At 40.3% G+C, this 22,790-nt stretch overlaps 1 protein-coding gene across 1 annotated transcript in view; it reads right to left on the minus strand.

The window, feature by feature from the left end:
• The window catches only part of CORIN (corin, serine peptidase), a 234,978-nt gene that overhangs the window by 110,501 nt on the left and 101,687 nt on the right, over positions 1–22,790 (minus strand). The window contains exon 5 of the mRNA XM_069105180.1: positions 18,997–19,175. Coding sequence (XP_068961281.1) covers positions 18,997–19,175 — 179 coding nt within the window. The remainder of the gene's footprint in view (positions 1–18,996; positions 19,176–22,790) is intronic.

The raw sequence follows: 22,790 nt of genomic DNA on the forward strand, positions 1-22,790 counted from the left end.
GAGATTCTATTAAATTGAGCTTAACAAATATTTATTGAGCACCTCCCAGGCACAAGGCCCTGTTTTAGAGGCTGGTGATACGAAGGCAAGGAAGAAAACCACCCCAGATCACAAGGAGCTGACATCCTGCTGAAGAATCACTGCTTAGTATTGATGGTGGGGAAGGCAGAGGTGGCCGGTGTAGTGGGGTCTGTTTGTTGTCCTTTGTTCTGAAAGAGGACCAAAATGCCATCATTGCATTAGAGTCAAGTTATAGTGTGTCCGACTTTGGCTTATCAGACCAACATGAGCTCGGAATGCTCTACCACAGATTGGGCACAAATAGTCCATGTGAACATTTGAGGTGAATTCCCTAAATTTGAGCATCCCGCGTTTCCTTTGAGCTGTCTCAATTCTGCTTTGCTCATAGAGCACAGCACCTTCTCTGATGTGGGCTCGCCTTACTGAGCAGTCCTGTGCTAGTGTCTCCCACATCACACAATCAATTCCAAAGTTCTAAAGAGAGACCTTGTGAGCATGCCCTTGATTCACTTTTTTCTGACCACAGTGTGAGCGGTGTGATAATGAGTGATGATGAAAAAAACAGAAACTTTTTTGCCACTTTTTTTTAAAGAAGAAAGACTTTCAGTCTGGGAAAAATAAAACAAAAGTGAGTAACAAGAAGTTAAAACCCAAGATAAGAAATGAGATGAGTGAGGGAGCACCTGGCCAAGTTCATTGAGTTTAAATCAGCTGGCCCAAACGAACCAAAATCCCAAGGTTTTGAGTGAAAAAAAGTGGAAACTTATCAGACTATACTCTAAAATCTAGTAAAGCTTCTCATGGAAAACAGGCCCAAGTTCCCCTTCACCGGAAATCACATGATTTACAAGAACTCAAAACTCAGAGCAGTAGGGAGTCACCCCTCTCCTCAGTAACACCTCAGCATAAGATATGCCAAATAAGGACAGAAGTGCTTTCTCAAATGTGCATTGGGTGGTCTTCTGTTTCTTTGTTCTGGTACCCGAGGTAGATTGCAGTGCTTAGATTGTGCACCTGACTTCTAGCCAATGGAAGAAAAGGGTCAGCAGGGGGGTGGGGGAGAATTCTGTGTTAGGGCTTCATAACTTTGCCATTTCCTTTTGTAAATTGCTTCTCCTCCCTGACCATTTATCTGGAGGGTGGCCCTTTCTCGAGATCGTAATAAACCATTCTTTTCTGCTTCCTACCTTGAGAAACCTCTGAGTATTATTTGAGTAAGGCTTTCTGTTGCCCAGTTTTTGGGGTGCACACAGTACTAAAATACAGACATGATTACTGCCAACGGTCTTTGAAAAGTCAATGGAGTTCCCAAGACAAATTTTGCCTATGGATTTTTTATGCCTGTATGGGTCTGACTTACAAGGATCCTTTGGCTATTTTCTGTATGCACAGAAAGAGCTATGCCTACTTCCATGTGGGAAAGGGACTATATGGCAGCTGCTATTCACTGGAGAATCTGCAGCTATGTGGAGATTCAGCAACAGGGACCTAGAATATAGTAGCGCAGTGGAAAAAATAACCTGAGAGATGACATTAGCACTTCTCAGCACAAAAAGCAGCTCACAGGTTGGCAGAGAAAATGATCTAGTAGGTAATATCAGATCAACAGATCTGTGGCAGAGAGGGGCGTAAGCTAGGGCACAGCCCTGTAGCATGAGTTTCCCCAGCTATGCATGTTCCCTTTATATGTTCCCTAATGCACCAATGGTTGTGGGTGTAGGACAAGGTGCCCCTATGAGTAAGGGTGGATGCAGTTGAAACAAAGATTTTCCTTGTTACTTACCTTGCTGAGCTAGTTAACTGAATGCCTTATATATTTAAAAAGAAAAATCATGGAGAAGAGGAGAGGTACTATAGGATGGGAAATGGGCAAACATTCTGATTGTCAAAATGGAAAAGGATGGAGTCTCCTTCCTCACGACTTCAATTCTAGGCAAAATTCTAAAATCTATCGAAGGAATGGTTTATGAGAATTAAAATAAAATGAAATGATGATCACTGAAGAGCCAGGACAGAGAGCAGATCACATCTGACAAATCTCATTTCCTTTTTCTCATGTTGTTACCAAAATGACAGAGCAAGGAAATTCTCTGGATACAGTACATTTGAATTTCATTAAGGAAGCAGTGCTCTTCTACAAGGAAATGGTAAGTAGCTTTATACCACTAATAATAACAACAAGTAGCTATACCTTCACAAACACCAAAGTACTGGTTCGAAACATAGCTCTCATTTCATAATCAGTGATCTTGTTGGAGCCAAGGTTAAATTAAATACCAAATTAAAAGACAAAAAGAAATTCTGTACATAATTATAGTCATTACAACCTCGCCTGAATAAATGAGTTTTAACTCATAAAAATAGAGAATACTGTAAAAAAAAAATAAGTAAAGAATAGCTCATTTGGGAATTTGTTTTATTCAACTATGTATGTTTATAATAGGTTGGGGATTTTTAGCTTTCTCAACAGGGAATAAACAGAAAGGAAGAGGTGAGAAAGGAGAATTTGTAGATGAAAATTAAATTGAATTTTAAAATAAGGATGTGAAGACATTGATATCATTTCTTACAGTGTTTTACTGAATATTAAAGTCATCCCAATTGAGTGGTTGAAAGAGCCCAGAAACTACCTCAACTAAAAAACGTTTAATTTCCTTGCCAAACAGATTTTTTTCTTTTCAAATCAACCAATATCAGAGTGGCTAGGTGGTGCTGTGAACAGAGTACTCCAGCCCTGGAGTCAGGAGGACCTGAGTTCAAATCCAGCCTCAGACACTTAACACTTACTATCCATGTGACCTTGGGCAAGTCACTTAACCTCAATTGCCCTCCAAAAAGCAAAAAATAAAATAAAATAAACCAAAATCATCAGTTTAGAGAACAAACTTTTGGGCAAAATAATTTAGCAGAGGTTGACAAAAGACAATGAGAAGTATCATTGTTGAGTATCAAAATAGTTCAGGAGAAAATGAGCCTGAAGAGAGGTTGGTATGAGATCTAGGTACCACTAAAGCTAGAATGGGGTACCAATGGCCAAGTACTAATGTACTGGCAATATCATTCCTCCTTACCTGGTCCAGACCCCAGGCTACCATTCCTAATGGATGTCCAATAGCCATACCATTCTTCTTTTAAAGTTTCCTCCCATCAGAGAAGGGCAAATTGTGCTCCCCATCCCCTCACTTCTGAATCCCCTGGTCTCCTGGGATCATCCAACTGTGCTCGCATCTGCCATGGTACTACAACTTTCCCATTGTAGACTCTACCCCAACCTCCCAATCATTATCCTCCTCTGACCTTCCTTTCCACTTTATCCTTTTGAACTATCCTTTGATACAATGAAAAGATTTTGAGTCAGAAAATGGGTTCAAATCCTGTTTCTGCCACAGAATGACCTTGTCCAAGTCATTTACTCTCCCTAGGACTCAGTTTCTTTATCTGTAAATGAGGGAATTTGACTAGATGACTACACAGACCTCTTCCAACCATGATACTTATATTATGCTAGATCTCTTCCCATCACATTCCTTCCATGATCTAGTGCTCACTGTAACTCATCTTTCTCCTGAAGATGCCAAATCTCTTCATACCCTCTACAAGACTATTTTTTTGATACACTGTGACACACAAAACCAGGAAGAAGAGTCGACATGTTCCCTTGCAGTCAACTGCTTTCAGAATCTCCCACTGCCACCATCATTTGACAACCACCTTTCCTTCTTTTAAAATGGAATCTGTCCAGTGAATATTCTTGTTATTGTCATTTATAGAACTCTAGACCCCTCCATCTGTCCCAGTAAGTTTAGTCCCAAGATGATAGTCTTTCCTCTGCCCCCAAACCTGACATTTCCCCTTTGAATGTCATGGCCTCCTAATTTCTAGTCATCCTGGACTCCCATTACCATAGGATATGAGAGACAATCTGCTATCTACCTAGACCACATAGAGGAGTGGCATCTGTAGATGAAATTGGGATAACACCAGACAGACATGAAATGCAGTAGCTGATTTCTTACAGCTTACAGGAAAAAAATACTGGCTCTGTGGTTTAGAGAGTATAAGAGTTTATTGTCTTTAGTGACTATTAAAAAATAAACATTTGACTTAGTAAAACAAAATGAAGTTTTGAAGTCTACCCTCAAAGTCTCTCCCATGTGCATATTAAAATTACATGAAAATATATTAGACCTGTGACCATTCAAAAGATTTTGCTCATTAATAAGCATTTGCGTCATTTAAGGTGCCTATGGTGTTCTTCCAAGTCACAGAAGATGTTCCACACAAAATCCAAACAAAATTAAGAATTCTCTTTGAGGAAAAGGGCCTTCAGATGCTCCTAATTAGAAATGAAATTGCACTAATTTCAGTGAACACTGGAACACTCACAAAGCCTCCTCAGAAAATACACAGCAATGTCAATGAGATTGGTCTAACCTTATATACTGGGAAAACAAGTCTGATAAAAAAATAAAAAATAAACTTTTGCTAAGATCATGACATGCAGCTGAAAGAATAGCCTGTCAGAATAGTTCAACAGCATAATACAGGAGGCGCCTTTTAAACAGCAATTACATGATTCACTTAACTAAATATGTGTGTGGGGGGGGAGAATACCATAAAGAAAAATGGCACTACCCATGACCTCAAAAAGCTTACAGTCTAATCAGGTGATTATGCCACATGCACAAAGTATGACCTGAAATTGAATGCGATGAAAAAAAAAAGTAAAGATTTAGGTATAGTGCCATAGTTAAACAAGAAAGAGATTAATTTTGCCTAGCAAAATCAGGAAAAGCCCGATAGTGACACCAGAGATGTGGCTGGATGAAGAAAAAAAAGATTTAATCAGAGAGCGATGAGAGATTACATACCAGGCATGAGAGATAATTGGCATCAATATATCGAATGGAAGAACGAAAGACAAGGCTGGGGAACAGCGTGCAGTTCAATTTGGTGAGAACCAGGAAGGTGGCGAGTTTGAGTCAGTTCCAGGTTCCCCCCCCCCGCCCCGCCCCAGGTAGAACTTAGAGTATAAAAAAAAAAAAAGTGTGATACACAGATGGAAAAGAAGGTTAGAATCAGATTGAGTAAATAATTATTGCCATTTTTTAGATGAGGAGACTAAGGCCCAGAAAGATTAAGAACTTTGCCCCAAATCACATAGCTAGTAATTGTTAGAGACTGGATTCTCAGTATGGAGCTCTTCCCAATACTCACTCTACACTCAGTAAATAGTTGTTGGATGAAACATTCTTGATGATAGACTCCTCTTTACTAGGTTAAGGAATACAGTGGTGACTCCTAGGCCCAGTCAGTATTATTGGGGGAATTTTCTACATATCAATCTATATGAAGTAAGGACGACTGAGTTCAGAAGGACCCTACCAGACTCACGTACCATGATATCAAAGATTATGTCTTAATCACTTTGTTTCCCCCAACACTGAGCATAGGGCTTGGCATATATTAGGTACTTAATAGATGTTACTTTAAGTTATAGTTACTCTATTGGTGTTTTTACCACCCCATCATTAAGTCATAAACTCTCAAGGTAGGAATTTAAGTTCAGCTTCCTTTACTCCTTTCACCATCAACTACTTAATTTGCACAACATTCATTGCACTTGTTACACCACTTTGAAAGTGTCCTGACAGAGGTGTGTTAATTTCCTGCTTTGTTCCCATAATAAAACTGTAAGATTCTTTAAGGACCATGTCTTTTCCAGTTGACAAATGCTTGATGAATGATTAGCACCCGAGAATGTTCAATACACTGCTTTTTGAACCACTGGCACTAATGTACTAATGAATTTAGTACCTTTACTTCAATAAGAAATTTACTTTGCATTATTATCTCAGCCCTGGAATAGGTTTTTGCCAGTCTACTTAGTTTACCTCACCCACTTCACACAAGGCAGAGAGATGGATGGGTGGTTAGTGTGCAAGAGAGCATGTAGATACCATGTTTCCCCGATAATAAGACCTATCCCGAAAATAAGCCCTCCCCTTACTGTGTAAGATTCCTCTAAAATAAGCCCTCCCCCCAAAATATGCCCTATTGAGATTGCTACTGTAGTGAAGGTGATCCCCTGCGCTACACGCTACATTACGGTACCCTCTGTATGCACCATCCACCCCCGCGAAACGCACTCCGCGCTCCGAGCTGCATCCAATCAGAGCTGCAGCAGTGAGCGCGTCATCCTGTTCTTCCCCAGTGATTTGCTTATTGAATAAAGGTACATTTTTTTGTTCACATTTACCTGCTTATTAAAATTGCTGTCAATGTCCATTAAAATAAGCCCTCCCCTGAAAATAAGCCCTCTGGTGTTTTTCTGTCCAAAAAAAATAATAAGACAGTGTCTTATTATCAGGGAAACACGGTACATCTGGGCAAGTATTCAGTAGTTATTTGATTTGGGCCATAAGGAAGAGGGCAGACTCACCACTCACTCCATAACAGTTCAGATGAATCTATTCCTGAGGCCAAAATGTTACTGTTTCACACTGCATGCCCCTAGACAAAGGAAAATTTTCATTTCTTTTGAAAATGATTCCAGATTGACATAACAAGTAAAGAAGCAAATATACCTTGGCTCATTTTTAAAGTTCAGGGAAGATAATTAATTTCCTCAATGAACCAAACAATTGCATGCAGAAATGACTTTGAATATTCAAATATTGCTTTGTGTAAAGCAATGAACAATTAACTATTTCTATGAAGGCCAAGAATAAATTATATCACGGAAACACTGTCATCAATACCAAAGGTGTCATTGGAAAAATGGAGATTATAAGGCTGCGGTCACTGTCTATGACCATGGAATTGAATCAGTTGCAGCAATGGTCTGTCTTACTAGCACTACTGTTTAGGAGGGCAACTGAACTAATGCTGCCAAGATACTGAGCCATAGGCGGGAAAGCATCCTCTTTGTTTCTGTTTCAGGAAAATAACATGTACCTTAAGTCAAGTCCTATTTGTCAAGGGGAAACTAATCTCATATGCTCTATAAGTAAGGATGATTTAATGATGAGGAAACAGATACTATTCCTGCTCAACTCGAAACCTTTTTTTGTTTAGCATTAGTTCATCATGGCTCTCTACTTTCATCAAAGAACAGAATTAAATGTTCAGCTCAACACAACTAAAATTCAAGTTTCAAAGTTTTTCATTAAAGTTAAAACTCTTTCCTATGAGAAATTCCAAGAAACATGGAAAGACAGATGCAGAATAAAGAATGTGAAACCAGGAAAAAAGATATAAACAATGGCTACAAGAAAATAAATGAAATGAACACTATAAGGCAGCTGAATTTAAATTAATGGCAAAGATCAATATCTTCCAGAGGGAAAATGATGAAATGTACCTTCTCACTTCTCTTCATTTCAGTAAAGAGAATTTATTCCAAATACTGCATATATGTAGGCTGTCACATACAGTTGTCAAGTCAGTTTTGCCTAATATTTTTACTTTGTGACAAGAAAACATTCTTGTGGGACAATACAGTGGATATTGGGAACTGTTGGTAAAAAAAAAAAAAAAAGGTATCAGTAAAAAAATTTGTGTGTGTGTGGTGTTTCCCTCATCTAGTGGCATGAGGCTCAACTGAGATGTGCAAAATCCCTTACCAACTTTATTTTTTAAATTAAATTTTATGTTTATTTTTAGTTTATATCATTCATTTCCACAAGATTTTGAGTTACAAATTTTCTCCCCACCTTTCACCTACTCACCACGCCTAAACAGCGATCCCACTATATACTCCCTCCCCCAATCTGTTCTCTCCTATATCCTCCCCCATCCCCACTCTGACTTTCCAGTAGGGCAAGATGGATCTCTATATCCCAGTGCCTGTATATCTTATTTCCCAGTTGCATGTGAAAAAGAAATAATAATAATAATTTTTTTAACATTTGATTTAAAAAATTTTAATTCCAGATTCTTTCCCTTCCTCCCTCTTCACCCACTCTTACTGTGAACATAAGCAATTCAATACAGGTTGTACATGTGTAGCTATGCAAAATATTTCCATAGTGGATATATTGTGAAAGACTGACTATATTTCCCTCCATCCCATCCCACCCCCACTTGTTCTAATTCTCTACTTTGACCCTGTCCCTTTTGAAAAGTGTGTGCTTCCAACTTCCCTCCCCCTCAACCTGACCTTCCCTCCATCATCCCCCCTCTCATCCCCTTCCCCCCTACTCTCCTGTAGGTCAAGATACCCTACTTAGTGTGTATGTCATTCCCTCCCTAAGCCAAATTCAATGAGAGTAAGGTTGACTCATTCCCTTTTGCCTTCCTGTTCCTCCCCTCCATTGTAACAGTTTTCCCTTGCCTCTTCTATGAGATAATTTAGCCTATTCTGTCTCTCCCCATCTCCTCTCATCATATTCCTCTCTCACCTCTCAATTTCACCTTTCAAGTATCATCCCTTCCTATTCAATTAGTCCTGTGCCCTCTGTCTATGTATAACTGTATACATATATACACACACTCACATATGTATTCATATGCCTATATATCCTCTTATATAGACATATATATATGTATGTATACATACATATATATATATATATATATAGTCTCATACTGAGAAAAGCTTCGTAAGTTACACTTATCATTTTTCCATATAGGAATGTTAATAGTTCAACTTTGATAAGTTCCTTATGATTTCTTTTCCCTGTTTATCTTCTCTTGCTTCTTGTATCTGAATGTCAAATTTTCTATTCAACTCTGGTTTTTTCAGCAAGAATGCTTGAAAGTCTTCTATTTCATTCAATGACCATATTTTCCCCTGAAACATGATACTCAGTTTTGCTAGGTAGGTCATTCTTGGTTTTAATCCCAGCTCCTTTGACCTCCAGAATATCATATTCCAAGCCCTTCAATCCCTCAATGTGGAAGTTGCCAGATCCTATGTTATCCTGATTGTATTTCCACAATATTCAAATTGTTTCTTCTTGGCTGCTTGTAATATTTTCTCCTTGATCTGGGAACTCTGGAGCCTGGCTATAATATTCCTAGGAGTTTTCTTTTGGGGATCTTTTTCAAGAGGTGATCGGTGAATTCTTTCAATTTTTATTTTGCCCTCTGGTTCTAAAATATCAGGGCAGTTTTCCTTGAGAATTTCTTGAAGGATGATGTCTAGGTTATTTTTATTTTATCATGGCTTTCAGGTAGTCCAATAATTTTTAAATTCTCTCTCCTGGATCTATTTTCCAGGTCAGTGGTTTTTCCCATGAGATATTTCACATTGCCTTCTATTTTTTCATTTATTTGGATCTGTTTAATAGTGTCTTGATCTCTCATAAAGTCACTAGTTTCCATTTCCTCCAATCTAATTCTGAAAGAATGATTCTCTTCATTGAGCTTTTGAGATTCTTTTTCCATCTGGCAAATTCATCTTTTTAAGGCATTCTTCTCCTCATTGGCCTTTTAAGCCTCTTTTGCCATTTGAGTTAGTCTATTTTTTAAGGTGTTATTTTCTTCAGTCAGGTTGTTGACTCTCTTTTCATGATTTTCTTGCATCATTCTCATTTCTCTTCCCAATTTTTCCTCCACTTCACTTATTTGGTTTTCAAAATCCTTCTTAAGCTCCTCTATGGTCTGTAACCAATTCATATTTTTCTTGGAAGCTTTTGGTGCAGGAATTCTGATTTCATTGTCCTGTTCCATGCCTTGGAACTTCCTCCTGTTCCATTACTTTTTTGCCCCCAAAATAGGAATCTAAAGTTAGATTGCTGTTCTTGCTTAGCTTGCTCATGTTGCCACTCAATTACTTGTCTTTTGTGCTTTTTCCTACAAGAGAACTCTGCTTCCAGAGAAGAGATCTTTGTCCTAATTCACTGGGGTTTTCTCACTGCTGGAGCTATTAGTTAGGTACCCTCTCTGAAGCATCCACTGGCTCTGGCACCTGGTTACAAACCCCAGGACCTCCATCCTAGACAGCAATCCAGATTCAAGCAGGTTAAAGCAAGAGTGATTACCCCTCCTAATGGTCACTTGGTCCCCCTACAATCTGCAGGCCAGGAGCTCTGAAGCCGCCACGCTCCAGCAGCCACCATTCCTCAGCTGCTTCTCACTCCGGAGCATAGGCCGGACCATGCTTTGTGCCCCCCAGTTCCAACAGAGTTCTACACTGACCTTTCACTTTATCTTTGGCATTTATGGGTTGATAATTCTGGAAACCACCACTGTTGTAGGTGATCCACCTCTCCCAAAGTCTGCTCCAGCGACTGCTGGTTGGGGCTAAATCCACAGGCTCAAAAGGCAGGGCTTGGCTGCCAGCCTGGTGCAATGGACCCTTCCCATTGGCCTGCTGGGCTGCCTTCAGTGGGAGGTTTGTTTCTCTCTGTCATTTTGTGGGTTCTGTAGTCCTAAAGTTTGTTTAGAATCATTTTTCATAGGTATTTGAGGTGGTTATGGCAGGGAGCACATGGAACTTTCCTGTTTCTATGTTGCCATATTGGCTCTGCCCCCTCTCAGGAAAACTTTAAAAATCTTCTTCCCTCTTTAAGTGGGTGGGACTACTCACATCCAAAATTAATCAAAGAAGACAGTCTTCTAAATTGAATCAATTACCAATTCAAAGAAAAGTAAGTCAGTCCTCCATCAATATAAAAAGATTATAGGGGCTTTAAATAATTGGTAAAAACCAAACTATGCCATACATAAAATATCTTGTGATTAGCTGAAAGAATTACCTCAATGCCAGGAATAATACAGAATTACCTTGGGGAAGGAGAGGAGGAGAGGTTTTTCTCTCTCCTACTCTCACCTCCATTTAACTAGGTGATGATATTGTGAACTTAAACCAACGACAAAAGGCCCCATCAGCATCAGTAGCAGGGACACCAGCAGCAGTGACTAATGGCAATGTCTACACCAGGAACTGAGAGACACACCAAGAACAAAATAGATACACCAAAGAAAGTATCATATAAATGCAGTGACCCTCTGAGCCCTACAGAGATTTACTCCTAAAAGGAGCTTCATGATGTTTCCATGAAGGAAAAGACAACTTCCAATAATCAGGTGCTGTGTTTGCCCTTTGATTACACATGCTGCCCAAGCTCAAACCTACTCTTCCCAGGAATATTGTACATGCAAAAGGAAAATGTCTCCTGAGCTTGGGAAGGATGTTTCTGTAACAACTTTCCTTGCTATAACTGCTTAGTAAATACTCTTCCTAAAATCTAATTAACTCTGATTGATAATCAATGGGAAGAATACTACTAGGAGTTCTTGGGTGACAGTACCAGGAAACACAGATAGCACCAGACCTTCAGAGTTACCCCTAGAACTCTAAAAGGGAGAAGTAATTAGTCTTTCTCTAGAGACCTGGTCTATGATTGTGAGTGCAGGTCAGAGAAGTAGCCCCAGAAGGGTTGCTACACCTACATAAACTCCATTATTACATCTAACTGTGCCCAAAAGTATAGATGAAGATGGAAGAATAAATATGTGAAAAATAGGAGGAGAAGAAGGTATAAAGTTAAAATCTAACTGCAGTAGGATTTGACATTTGGGAAAAATTTATTTTGATGAGATTAGTTGCTGAAGTAGAAAATGTACAGGCCATTTGTCATTGATTCCTCCATAATGCTATCTATAATAATTTCTTTTTAGGTCTAATGATTGTACATTAAATAAATGTCTTTGCATGTTTCCCTGAAATAAAGAAGCAACCATCCATTTTGTATACAGACACAAAAAAATTTTGGAGTATCTATCTTATCAAAAAAGTGAAATTGTAAATGCATTAAGGGTTTGTTAAGAGGTTGCTACCAGGATCCAGCACTAGACAAAACAAACAAAATACCAGAGAAGGGAAGGAAAGAAAGGGAAGAAAAATAACCAAAGTTCCTTCATGGCTGGGGAGCTGTCCTTCTGACCTATAGAAATACAATTTAAATGCTACTTCCCTTGTATGAATGCAGATGAGATAGAGGTCAAGGTTAGTTACACAGTCCAGAATGATTGATGAAACTTGACCTTCAGTCTCCTGAATTCTCACAACTCAACTATGTGAAAATTCACACAAATATTTACTTTAAAATCGTTGAAACAGAATTCCCACAACATTATCATCATATCATCAGATCTCCTTTGCAGTTCCTAATGTCAATACAGAAGAGAAATGATAGCTAAGAGTCTCTCTATAATATAAATAAATCTCTAAGCTATGACTGGCACAAAGAGCACTAGGTGAAATTTTAGTTGAGTTTTCCAACTTCTGCATTGGCAATAACAGCTGTTCCACATTATAGGTTTTGTCTGAATTCAGTTTATAAAGTGGTGCAAGTTCTCTGGAGATAAACACTATATAATCGTAGAGTAGCAGTATAATGTTACTGATCCAATATAGGCTGGACCCAGGATTTCCTGACTATTGTGTGGCAGAAAGAGGCTGGAATAAATAATTTCAAAAGACTGGGTTCTAGGTCAACCTCTAAACTAACTCTGGAAATTACATGAGATGTGGATCAGCATGAAGCAGGGGAGAGTAGTGATTCCAAGGGAGGGAGGAATGGAGCTTAGAGAAGTGTCTCCCTTTACCTGGTCTGTCCTTGGCTCCATTCCACCAGTCCACTCAGAAATGAATAGGCAAGTAGGATTAATCACAGTATCATAGAAGCCAATGAAAGAGCCAATCATATCAAGAAGTAGTCAGAGAGCAGGGTCAAAAGTTGCTACCAGTGGCAGAATTTTGAGTGGAAAAGTTGCAGCAATCAGAGATAACCCCAATTCCCAAGTTCCCCAATTGACTTGACTCTGACCCTTCAGAAGGATGTGAATGGAAAAGCAGACGGGGGCAAGGGGAGATGTTTAAGACAGGAAAAATATTAGCTCTACGAGGTAATTCCAACTTTGACAATCCTCGCTGTTCCCACTGAGGGTTCTTGAGTCTAAGCATCTGAACTGTGTCTGTTGTTATTCAGCTGTTACAGTCATGTCCAATTTTTCATGACTCCATTTGGGGGTCTTCTTGGCAAAGATATGGAAATGATTTTCCATTTCCTTCTCCAGCTCATTCTTACAGATTAGAAACAAAGGCAGAGTTAAGTGACTCGCCCAGGGTCACAACAGCTAGTAAATGTCTGAGGTTGGATTTGAACTCATAAAGATGAGTCTTCCTGATTCCAAGCCCAAAGTTCTATCTACTGCATCACCTAGCTGTGTCTAGGCATTCCTAAATTTGAGACATGCTGACAGTTTCTGAGCTGCCTATGTCTGATGGAAGGTGAGCATATAGGTTACACAGTATTTGGGGATTTTTTAAAATATATTTTTCTATTGCTTTTGATTCAATGGTAATGAGTAAAACACTCTATATTGCCAAGTCAACTCTTGTGGGCAATTCCATTATGCTATATCCATATGATTAAGATTCATTGAAATTAAGCACAAAAGGAGAATGATGGAAAAGGAGTTGTTATAAGATGTTAATTAGATAGACAATAGATTCCCCATAAACCACAACCCTAATCTTATGAAGCAACCCCTACCACAAATGGTGCACAAAAATAACCTGCTCTCTGAGAATCAGAAAATTTGCTGGTTTCCCTCCAAGCTCTCTCTAGCGATGGATGGAGTACACAACCACTTGAGTTAGACATGCCTTGCCTATTGTCTATTGTTGAACAAACAAGGTAAGGTTAGCGGTCAATGGCAACGTATAGTGGATTATATTATTATTGTCTTATTTTCCTAGAGTAAACTATTTTATCCATGGGGAGTAGGAGTTGGAGAAGAAAGTCAGCTTTCAAGGGTGATCATCAAGTAAATGATTTCATTCAGTTCATTAATTGTATTGATTTCCTACCTAGGTTTATATTACTGGATATATCATCATCTCTTTTTGTTTCTGATAATAATTAATCTCCTTCAAAACCTGGCTTAAGGGGAGGCTAGGTGATGCAGTGAATAGAACACTGGCCCTAGGGGAGGAGGCTAGGTGGCAGCAGTGAGTAAAGCGCAGGCCAGGAGTCAGGAGGACCTGAGTTCAGTTCTGGCCTCAGACACTTAACACCCATGCAAAAAAAAAAAAAAAAAAACTAGATGTGAACCTTGGGGAAATTTATTAAACCCCAATTGCCCTCCAAAAAAAAAAAAGGCAAAAAAGAACACTGGCCCTGGAGTCAGGAGGACCTGAGTTCAAATTCGGCCTCAGACACCTAACACTTACTAGCCGTGTGACCTTGGGCAAGCCACTTAACCTAAATTGTCCTGCCTTCCTCCCTCCAAAAAGCAAAAAAAAAGGACTTAAAACTCATTTTAATTAAAATCTCTTTCCTGATAATCTCACAAAATAGTAAGCAAACCCCCTATCCTTGTATTCATGTTGACATTGTTCTTTGTATCTCATATACATCCTAAATTTAACTTTAATTCCTTATAATCAGAGAACATGAAACACCACCAATCCCAAGCCCCGCTCCAGGCAGGACAGGAAGGCAGGCAAACCTCTCTCCCTCCCCCCACCCTCCAAGCACCTGGAGGTCCGTGTGTGCTCGCTTCCCCAGCCCAACCCCACAGGTCCCACCAGGTCAGACAGCCAGAAGGCTGTCTCGCACCCAGCACAACACCTAGGCTCTCAGCCCAGCGTGGTCACGCTGGAGAATATGGACCCAGACATTGGTCTTGCTGAGGTGCTTCCCTCTGTGGCCCCTCTCCCTGAGGGGACACCCACTCAGGCCTCAGGCCCTACTCCTAAGGCAGTCTTAGAGGTATTTCCTCTTCCCTTCCTCAGGTGCCACTGGCTGATCTTCTCCCTTGCCAGCCGGATCCCCCACAAAGGGGTTGCCTGGGGTTTTCCTGGTTCCCTGGTATTGGGGGAGTTGGGGGGGGGGGGTCTGGCTTGCACTTCCAGGTAGGGTGTCTGTCCTTGTCCTGCATTCTTCAGGGGCTACGTCTGGGTCCAGATTCTCCAGCGTGACCACACACTCGGGGGAGGGAGAGAGGTTTGCCTGCCTTCCGGTACTGGCTGGAGGGGGGCTTGGGATTAGCGGTGTTTCCCAGTGTTAGGGAACCATGGAGGTGGGGAGAGTCATCGTGGAGATGGTGGGGTTTGGGCTAGAGGTGCTTGGACCCTGGGGTGCCAACATGCCGGGTCTTGCTGAATGGGTTTGCCAAGGAGGGGCAAGGTTTGTTGAGGGCTCACCATGTTGGTTGGACTCTTGGGGAGCCTTGGTGTCTGTGGAGCTTGTGTTGGACGGGATCAAGTCTATGCTGGGGGGTTCTATGGTGCTCTCACACCTCATGGAGGCAAGATGGGGTCTTATATACAGAAAGGTTGTGGGAGGAATCCAGTGGTAGTCTAGGGGAGAAGTTTGTGGAGGGTCTTCAGGAGGAGTCAGATGAGGTCAGACTCCATTAATGAGTTTGGGGAGGGTCTTCAGGAGGAGTTAATGAGGTCAGACTCTAGTAAAAGAGTGAAGTTGCTGGAGACTACCTGGAGACAACAGACAATGGTGGGCTAGGCCAGTTTAGGGGTGGGACGGCTTTGGGTATTGGGAAGATCCAGGGTGGGAAATTGCTGGACAAAGAAGAGCTAAAGATATGGGCGGAGCTACAATGAAAGGCCTCTGGCCTCAGGCAAATGTCTCATCAAATATGAAGATTCAGAGTTCAAGTGGGTTCCCAGAGCCTGTACCCCATTAATTATATCCATTGGTCCTTCATAAGAGGAAAGTGACAATCATTCATTAGATTTCAGAGACTAATGCTGCCCCTCAAGGTGAATTGACTGCGTTAGAAATGCCAAGGAGCATCCTAGGGAATGGATGTCAATTAATGAATTTGGCTACAAGATAATTTTGTTGTCTGGGATTCTTGAGAGGATGGACTCCATTGGAAAAACTATTTCTCTATGCTGGCATATAAAAGTAAACTGACAGATTGATTGAATCTTTTACCTATTTAAGGGATAGACCAGAGTTCAGCAATAGGATTCATGAATAGGGTTGGGAGGAGATGCTTATGCATGTTTATAGAATATGTGCACAGAAGCACATGGTAGCTAATTATACTCCCCACCACTTTCTCATTAGAGAAGAGCACCTGATAGTCAATTTCCCAACCCCCTTCCACAAATGGCAAAAGCCAGTGTAATAGTGTGGTAGCAACAATTTCTGCAGAAGTGCATGGAGGTTGCAGATGTTTATAAATGTGACTTAATCTGGGAGTACACAGACAATGTTAATGAACTTCAGCCTCCTGTTTAGAGGGGAGAAGAGTCTATATTTCCTTGATATTGAGGAATCTACCCATCTAGCAAAGTAGGTAGTATTTGACTTGAGGATTGCACTTAGAGTAATATCAAGTTGAAGAGTATACTAGAGAGAAAACAGAGTTCCTGAGCAGGAAACTTCTTAGAAAGAGAAGAATATTGTTCACATGTCCCTCGAAACAGGAGAACACCAAAGGGTAATTAAATTGGTGAGGGAAAAATGAAAAACTTGACCCTCAACATTATTTCTATAATTTATTTAGATAGTGCAGGCTTGATGAGAAGATTTTATTTAACAACCAGAATTTATTTCTTTTCCTTCCATGTTGTTGTTCAGACTTTTTAGTCATGCTCAGCTCTTAGTGACCCCATCTGGGGTTTTCTTGGCAAAGATAATGGAGTTACCAATGGTGACTATGAATATGCTGACATAGTTCTCAAGCACAAAATATAACAGACTCTTCATATAGAAGACAGAAGCAAAACAGACACCAGGGAGCCAAATCTCAACACTGGAAAAACCAAATCCATCATAGCAACAAAATAGTTAATATACCATAGCACAGCAGGGAGTCACACCATCTGTTAGCCTTCCCACAAACACTCACAAGACTAGCTGTCTCCTTGAGTGCAACCTTTCCTCCCTCCAGCTCTTAACTGCTCTGACTCCCAGTTTCTACCCTTAAGCAAACCTCTCCCACCACAGACTCCATGTGATTACATTTGGCCTATTAGGGGGCAGGGAAGATCTTCAAATTCTCTTAGGCCTATTAAGGGACAAGGAAGGTCTTCAAATTCCCATTACCTTTATACTTGCCCATGGTCACAAAGCTAGTAAGTGCCTGAGGTCAGATCTGAACTCAGGAAAATGAGTCTTCCTGACTCCAGGCCCAGCACTATATCCATTTTGCCATCTAGCTGTCTCTATTTTCCTTCCTGGGGAATATAAGCCATAGGGTGGGGCAATTAATGTGGGATGAATTATTAAGATGCTGTGGGAGAGGATTTCTCCAGAATGTCAAGTTGGTATTCTGATGGCAAACTAAAATTAATTTCCCTGCCAAGAGGTCCTTAAGAATAACTAAGAATCCTCTATGTGTTTTCCATTTCTGTTTATAAATTCCCTTAATACTTCTCACTTTCTGCAAGGTGAAGCAAAGCATTTGTCAGCCATTCAGTCAATAAACATTTATTAACTACTATGTGCCAGGCACTGTGCCAAGTGCCAGGAAATAGAAAGGAAGGCAAAAGATAGCCCTTACCCTTGAGGAGATCACAGTCTAATAGGAGAGACAACATATAAACAAATATGTACAAAGAAGCTATAAACAGGGAAAATGGAAAATAAGCAGTAAAGACCCTAGAACTAAGAGTGATTGGGACAAGTTTCATGTAGAAGTTGATATTTTAGTTGGAACTTAAAGAAAGCCACGGAAGCCAGGAGGTAGAAATGAAAGATTCTACTCATGGGATATAGTCAGAGAAAATGGCTAGAGCTAAGAGACAGAATGTCTTGCTTAGGGAACAGCAAGGAGTCCAGTATCATGGGATGTAAGTATATGTGTGTGTGTGTGGAGAGGTGGTATAAGTTGTAAGAAGACTGGGCAGGTGGATGTGGGCTAGGTTATAGAAAGCTTTGAATGACAAATAGAGGATATTAATTTGATCTGGAAGCAATAGGGAGCAACTGGAGTTTATTGACTAAAGAGACAACATGGTCAGACCTGCACTTTAGCAAAAGACCTTTTCGTAGCCTTTGGAGGATGGACAGGAGTGGTGAGAGATTTGTGGCAGACAGACTGACCAGCATGGAACTTGTTACATTAAGTGTTTTGTTAAAAAAAAAAAAAAAAAAAAGTGAATCTCAAAGAGATGGAGTGACTTGTCCAAGATCTCACTGTTAGTGAATGCCAGAGCCAGGATCTGAACTAGGGTCTTCTGGCTTCAAGTCCTAGAGTCTACCATCTCTCCCCAGTCCCACTCCCCACCCCCAAAAATGACCACACTTCAGGTAGGACAGCAATCCTTACCAAATGGATTGAATAAGATAATGTGTTTGTTTGATAGTTAGCACTATGCCCATCAAACAAGAATCAAAAATAAATTCTTTAAATTCTAGGGAAATATTCCATCTGGAGCCATGTATCAGACCCATATCCAGTAGACTATCTTAACAGAAACTCATTATCATTCCCAGAAAGGCTGAAAAACGAAGCACAAATATGCATTGGAATTTAGCCCAAAGCAGTTCAGGAAAGCTCTATATACGTTAAACCTGGAGTTTTGATTTGGAAGACTTTTTTGCTTATCCTCCTTTTAGAGGATTCTCAAAGAATCATTAAAGGTTACAAATAGTTAAATTTTCTTCTGTTTCCTTGCTCATTGTATGTACTTTAAGCCCTGTGCCAGTGAGCTAAGTTTTCCAAATGATACATTATTAAAAAACAAAAATCAAAAGTTTTAAGGAGTGAGGGAGGGGAGAGAGAGAGAGAGAGAGAGAGAGAGAGAGAGAGAGAGAGAGAGAGAGAGAGAGAGAGAGAGAGAGAGAGAAAAGAAAGGGAGAGAGGGGGAAAAAAAAGATGGGAGGGGCAGGGGGAGGGGGGTGCACCTCTGAGGTTAACTTTCCCAGCTAACATCTGGCATCCCTCTGCTTCTCCACCCTGTGCTTTGGAGGGGATAATATTCTGTGACAAGAGCTCCCCTGAACTTTTTAGGTTAAAAAGAAATAAAACACAGAAACCTACATTGTTTCCCTCTTTCCTGCTGCGGGGAGAAGCAGACCCTCTTGAGGTCACTTTCGCTGTGGTTTCTAAACTGGGAGCACTTGAGGAACTCAGGCCAGGAAGAATTCACCATCCCCAGAACTGGTTCACAGCCTTCTTTTGCAATTTCGCAAAAAGACCGACAGGGCAGGAGTCCATAACTAGAATAAAAGAAATATTTTTGAAATTTAATATTTTTCCAAAATACATTTCTGAATATACGTCTGAACAAAAATAAATACACGCTCACACCAGACGCCTTAATTCATAACTTATAAAAATGTCCTGTCTTAAGTAAGCTCATAATTCACTTGTAATTTCCATGTGAAATAACTTTTAAATGGTAAAAGAAAAAAATTCATAGCAATAAATGAGGATATTCACAATATTGCTATAAGGAGGAATCATTAAAATCACAGAATCCTTGAGTTGGGAAGGACCTCAGAAGCTGCCCAGCTAAACCCTCTATCTAAGTGAATACCCTCCAAAAAGAAAACCACTGAGAAGTGGCCAATCAGCTTTTGCTTAACACTTCCTGTGACGAAGAATTCACTACCTACCTTGAGTCAAATTAGTATTTATTAAGCACTTACTGGATGCTGAGCCTGAGCTCTGTGCTAGTCACTGGGGATGCAAAGACAGAAATGAAATTGTCCCTTCAGTAAAGCAGCTACATTCTATCAGGGGAGATAACATGTATTCAGAGGAGGAAACACAAAATAAACAGAACAAATAGAGAGGAAGAAAATTAGTATTGGAGAGATTAGGAACAGCTTTACAAAGGGATGGTCCTTGAGCTGAAGGGAAGTAAGGGGTTCACTGAGGCAGGAGTAAGGATGAAGTACATTCTAGGCTTGGAGAATGGCCAGGGCAGAAGCAAGAAGACAGGAGATGGAGTATCCCATGTGAGGACTATCCAGAACAGTTTCAGTAGACCACAGAATGTGGAAAAGAGAAGAAGGAAATGGAACAAGCATTTATCAGATGTCTACTGTGTACCAAACAGTGTGCCAACACCCCCATTTAAACCTCACAACAACCCTGGGAGGTGGGAAGAAGAATAATGAATAATGAGGCAGAAAAGTCAATTAGGACCAGTTTGTGAAGGACCTTAAAGGTCCAAACAAAAGATTTACATTGTAGCCCAGAGGCAAAGGAGAACCACCGGAATTTTAGGAGAGAAGTGACACTGTCAGACCTGTACTTCAGGAAAATCATTTTGGCAACTGCTAGGAAACAGACAGGAATAGGAATGGCCTTGAGTCAAGAGTCCAATAAGGAGACTAAGCCAATGGTCCAAACAAGAAGTGATAATGGTCTGAACCCAATAAAGTGTCTAAAGGAGTAGTGAGAAGGAAAAAAGATACTGTGGAAATAGAAAGGGCAAGGTTTGGCAACCAACTGGACATTTAAAGAGAGAACGTATGAGCAGTTCAGGGTTACCTCCAAGTTGCAAACCTAGGAAACTATAAGTATGGTGGTTCCTTCAACAAAAATAGAGAAGTTCAGAAGAAGGTTATATTTGGTAGATGGGCCAGAGGGGTGGGAGATGGACATGTTGAGTTTGAGATGTCTATGAGATATCCAGTTTGATATCCAAAAAGAAGTTGGAATTCAAGAGAGACATTAAAGTTAAGTACATAGAACTAGGCATTATCTGCATAGAGATGATAACTAAACCCATGGGTGTTGAGGAGGCCATTAAGTGAGAGAATACAGAAAAGGAAGGATAGAAGATCAAGAAGGGAGGAGACAATAGGGAGAGAGGTGGGAAGTCAAGACTAAGTCTCAAATTAGGGGACAAGGAGATATGAATGCCAGAACACTAAACAGTCAAATAAGAGAATTAGGAGAGAATAGTGTTACAACAATCTTAGAAGACAGAGTATCCAGAAGAGGGTGGGCAGTGGCCAATCCGCCAATTGTAACACCAACACAATATTCACAGCACCGACAGCGACTATGAATATGTCAGCACAGTTTTGAATCACAAAATATAATGGATTCTCCACATAGAAGACAAAAGCAAAACATTTATTCAAACATCAGAAGTCTGAATCCCCAAAACCAGAAAGCCAAATCCCAGCACCAGAAAGTCAAATGCATCATAGCAACAAAGAAGTCAATACACCATAACAGCAGGGAGCCACACCATCCTTTAGCCTTCCCACAAATACTCACAAGCCTAGCTGTCTCCTTGCCTGTATCTTTTCTTCTCCCTCCGTCTCTAACTCCCAACTGCCTCTGGGTTATTTTTCACCCTTCAGCTAACTCTTCCCAGCACAGGCTCCATGCGATTACATTTGGCTTATAAAGGGGCAGGGAAGATCTTCAAATTCCCATTACCACTACACCAATAAATTCAGAAACATGAGGACTGATAAAAGATCATCACATTTGACACAAGATCACTAATAACACTGGAGTGGGATGGCTAGGTGGCACACTGAATAGAGCACTGGCCCTGAAGTCAGGAGGACCTGAGTTCAAATCCAGCCTCAGACACTCAACACACACACACACACACACACACACACACAAAAACTAGCCATGTGACCTTGGATAAGTCACTTAACCCCAACTGTCCCTCCAAAAACAAAACAAAAAAAAACCTAATAACACTGGAGAAAGCTGTTTCAGTTGGATTATGAAGTTGGAATCAAGATTCTGAAGTGTTAATGGAAGCAATGAGTTAAATATTGTGTGTGTGTGTGTGTGTGTGTGTTAGGAGTTTGGCAGAGAAAATAAGAAGAAATAAGAGGACAATAGCTTTAGGGAATGACAAAGTCTAGCACAGGTTTTTGTTTGTTTTGATTGTGGTTTTCTTCTAAAGGATGAAAGAAGATTTGAGCATGTCTGTAGACAATACAGAAGAATCCCAGCAGATAGGAAGAGACTGAAGTTTGGGGATAAGGGGTGCATTAGAGGAAGTGATGCACAATGTCCAGAAAGATAGGTTAAATCCAAATTTTAAGGGATTTAAATACCAAGCAGTAATGTTGGTATCATTTCCTAGAGAAACAAAGACGACAATGAACTTTTTGAGTAGGGTGAGGTATAATCAGAGCTAGTAAGGATGGGCAGTCTCACATTCACCCTACTGAGTAGCACTGCTGAGAGAATACTGGGTTCTCTGACTGTGGACAACCACCAGTCCCTAGGTTGAGAGCATTGAATATTCACTGGATGTGGGATGTGAATTATTGTGTATTCACTTTATCTACTTACAATTCTTAGAGTTTCCTAGAGAAATACAGCCAATGTGTGCCAAAACAGGCCTTGGACCCAGGCTTCCCTAACTTCAAGACCAGCACTCTATCCATTTCATCATATTAAATAAATGTTTATTGATTTCTTAAATGAATTCCAATTTCTATATGGACCAGTTCGTTTTACTTTGTTGTTACAGATGCATTCTTTACCTTGGTTGGTAATACAAAGGGAATTGGGAAAATGGAGAGGTATAAATGAGCATTTATTCTCCCAGACCAGAGGTAGTTTATCCCCCACCCCCACCCCTTACCCACTCCAGGCTGGGAGAATAAATATTCAGATGGGATAAAGGGAAATCAAAAACATGCTTCATTAATGATGTGTCAATAAGACTGTCTTAGAATGATACAACTTGAAGCTGAAAAGGACCTTAAATGTTAATATAGTGCCTGGAACATAGTAGGTGCTTAACTGATGTTGATTGATTGATTTCTAATTCAACTTCTTCATCTCACAAATTAAGGAAATAAAATACAGGGATATTAGATGACGTATTTAAAACT

This window comes from Petaurus breviceps, unplaced genomic scaffold (assembly GCF_028583685.1).
Source record: "Petaurus breviceps papuanus isolate PSGF00001 unplaced genomic scaffold, PetGlider_PUasm1.0 76, whole genome shotgun sequence".
Classification (NCBI taxonomy): domain Eukaryota; kingdom Metazoa; phylum Chordata; class Mammalia; order Diprotodontia; family Petauridae; genus Petaurus; species Petaurus breviceps.